Raw genomic sequence first — 3,233 nt, 5'->3', positions numbered from 1 at the left:
AAAAAAAAAAAAAGGGATACTCACTAACTTTGGGCAGAAAGCTGACCTTGGCTACTCCAGACACAGAGGAACCTACCAGTTTGTTCCAGGTGTCCCCTTGCCGCTTGGCTCTTGAGGGAAAGACAATGCGCACCAGAAGGCAGGTCCAGGTCAGGGCCAGCAAAGCAGCTGAGCCACTGCTCTTACTGCAGAGGGGAAGGAAGGCCAGAGAAGGAGTTAAGTCTAGAGTAGCCATCCCCATCTTGAGGACAAATGTTCATCCTAAGGCCCTGCCTTATAATGTAGGGCCCTCCCTTGACCTAATAGGGCAGAACTTGAAACTAATTCCGCACAAGGCTTCTAGGATAACTGAGGACAAGGAGTCTAGGCCTTATTAGCCAAACTCCCATCTCTTGGTATTAACAATAAAACAAAAAGATGGTTTCCCCCATTCAGGGCCTGGTGGGTAATTGGTTCCCCTCAAAACAGCCTTCTTCCCACTAGCTTCCCAGCACTGCTACAGAGTAAAGTGGTATTCTCCACTGAGTTTGCCACCCCAACTCCTCCCTCTGCTCAGAGGCAGAATGCAGGTGCCATTCAGAGTGTGAAGGCATGCTCACACCTGCTCAGCATGCTCAGCTATACCAGCCGCCTCCTAAGCAGGACTCCAGCAATCCCCAAGGAGCCACGACATTAACCACTTACCTGGGAACGCCTGCTTTGGAGCCAATACCTGAAGACTGCAGCGAGTGCAGAAGGTTCTTAGCAGTGGCTTCTGGCTGGGCCTCAGTCAACTGCTGGATGGCTGCCTGCAGGGCCCTGCGGGAAGCTGCATCTCTAAGAAAAGAAAAGGAGGAGTAAGGGGGAACATGAACTGGTCTCTCCTAGGAAAAATTGACTGCACTGTATTCTAGTGAATCACAGAAGAGGGACTAGGAAATAACTAGATGAATCCACCTCCTTCCCAGAGTTCTGAAAGTAGCTGATAAGGGCAGCATCTATATTAATGGAACACATACCAAGGCCTCAAACTAGGCCAAGTGCTTTTACGTGCATCAGTAATGGCAGTGACACACCTGAGCACTCATGGCACAGCAAGCACTGTTCTCAGCACTTCACCCTTACCAATAACCACCTATGAAGTAGATAACAGTATCATCCCCATTCCACAGACAAAGAAACTAAGGCACAGAGAGGTTAAGTAACTTGCCCAGGATCCAATAGCAAGGATGTGATACAAGCCAGATTTGGACCCAGGCAACCTGGCTCCAAAGCCTGGACTCTAAGTAACTGCCCTATATAGTCTCTCTGTACAAAGTGCTCTGGACACAGAGCCTCTGGCTGGGACTCACCTGTACCGATGCAGAGTCAAGCAGAATAACTTGCAGAGCCCTTTCACCGCTCCCTCTGGCAGATCTGAAACCAAAAATCACACAGAGATCGGTCAATAAAAATGACTTGGTAAGCAACTGCATGGGTCATGCATTCTACCAGATGTGATCTCAGCCCTCTGGACAATCCCTGTATAATTAAGATAGAATCTCTGAGAGAAAAAAAAATAATGACAAAATAAGACTATAGGAAAACACCTGGTACAGAAAAGCTTCAGAAAGACATTTGCTAAATGAACGAAACTAAGGCAACCCAAGAGCCATCAAAACCTCACACACTAATGAGTGGCGGTTCAGGAGTGCTAGAACTACCCTACTTCTTGATTTGGGTGCTGGTTACACAGGTGTGTTGCTTAATTTGTGATGATTCAGAGAGCTGTTCAGTTATGATAGTTTTATTTTTCTTAAGTATATTTCAGAGAAACACTTTAAAAAGCAGTACACAATTAAAGTACTAAGAGGGACCAGAAAAGGGTAAATCACCTATAACTGGACCAGTGTCTGTAATCTTAGCCTAATGGATTAGTAGGCTCTAGAAAGATGGAAAGAGAAAGAGGTGCTCAATGATTGGTGTTAACAACATGAGCAAAGCAGGGGATGAAGGTGTGATGCCTATTCAGGACACATGAGAAAGAAAAGGAGGCGGGCCAATAACACCCAACACTTAATTAGCACTCACAAGGTGCAGGCCTTGCTCTAAGCATTGCACACACGTGAACTCATTTAATCCATGTAAGGTGGCCACTGTCAGTAAGCCCATTTTAAGATAAAGAAATCAACTAACAGGAAGCCAAGCAAGCTGGCCAGAAAGAAATAGACAGTTTGGCTCAATAATGTTGGAAGGCAAACTTGTGACAAAGTGCTGCAAGCCAGACTGAGACAAAAGGGAGACGCTTTTGAGTAAGGGGAAACTTAACTTGTAGTATGAGACAGACTAACGTGGGAGGCACCGGAGGGCAGGAGACCTATGAAGGGCTCACACAGTACCTCATACTTCTGGCATCTGAATAATGGATGAGAAAGGAATAGGTACAGGGACCCAGTACACCCAGGGACCTGAACACTATACCAGGGGCATCTGATTGAGGGCCATTTCAGTAACTAAGGAAGAATGAGACTAGAAAGAGGTTGTAGCTAAGAGAATAACAGCAACAGCTAATACACACTGCAATATTACCAGGCAATTTGTTGAATTTACTTCTCACACAAACCGTATCAGGGAGGTACTACTGCTATCTTTTTGTTCAAAGCAAGGAAATAAGCTCAGAGAGGTAAAGTAACTTGAAGCAGGTCACGCAGCCTCTAAGCGGCAGAGCTGGTCTGCATCCTTCATCACTGAATGTTCCACTAGAAGCCTGTAGTTAGAAAGATCACTATCAGCTCGGCGCCTGTAGCTAGGCGGCTAGGGCGCCAACCACATAACACTGGAGAGCTCAGTGGCTAGGGCGCCAGCCACATAACACTGGAGGCTAGCGGATTCGAATCTAGCCCAGGCCTGCCAAACAACAATGACAACTACAATCAAAAAATAGCCGGGCATTCTGCTGGGCACCTGTAGCCCCAGCTACTTGGGAGGCTAAGGTAAGAGAATTGCTCAAGTCCAAGAGTTTGAGGTTACTATGAGCTATGACGCCACAGCACTCTACCCAGGGCAACAGCTTGAGACTGTCTCAAAAAGAAAAAGAAAAGAAAGAAAGATCACTGTCAAATGGCTATCTTGTCTAACCAAAATCCTGTTGAGAAAGTGACCAGAAAGACCTTTGAAGAGGCCATAAAACACATACACTGGCTCGGCGCCTGTGGCTCAAGTGGCTAAGGCACCAGCCACATACACCTAAGGCGGCGGGTTCGAATCCATCCTGG

The 3,233-nt window shown here is 46.7% G+C and overlaps 1 protein-coding gene across 1 annotated transcript in view; it reads right to left on the bottom strand.

The window, feature by feature from the left end:
• The window catches only part of GCN1 (GCN1, eIF2 alpha kinase activator homolog), a 76,427-nt gene that overhangs the window by 64,024 nt on the left and 9,170 nt on the right, over positions 1-3,233 (bottom strand). The window contains exons 2-4 of the mRNA XM_012805204.1: positions 1,332-1,395; positions 685-816; positions 77-185 (exon numbers count right to left, since the gene is read on the bottom strand). Coding sequence (XP_012660658.1) covers positions 77-185; positions 685-816; positions 1,332-1,395 — 305 coding nt within the window. The remainder of the gene's footprint in view (positions 1-76; positions 186-684; positions 817-1,331; positions 1,396-3,233) is intronic.

The sequence above is a fragment of the Otolemur garnettii genome, unplaced genomic scaffold (assembly GCF_000181295.1).
Source record: "Otolemur garnettii isolate 467f Iridium unplaced genomic scaffold, OtoGar3 scaffold00038, whole genome shotgun sequence".
NCBI classification, from domain to species: domain Eukaryota; kingdom Metazoa; phylum Chordata; class Mammalia; order Primates; family Galagidae; genus Otolemur; species Otolemur garnettii.
This window is presented reverse-complemented; position numbering and strand designations above follow the sequence as displayed.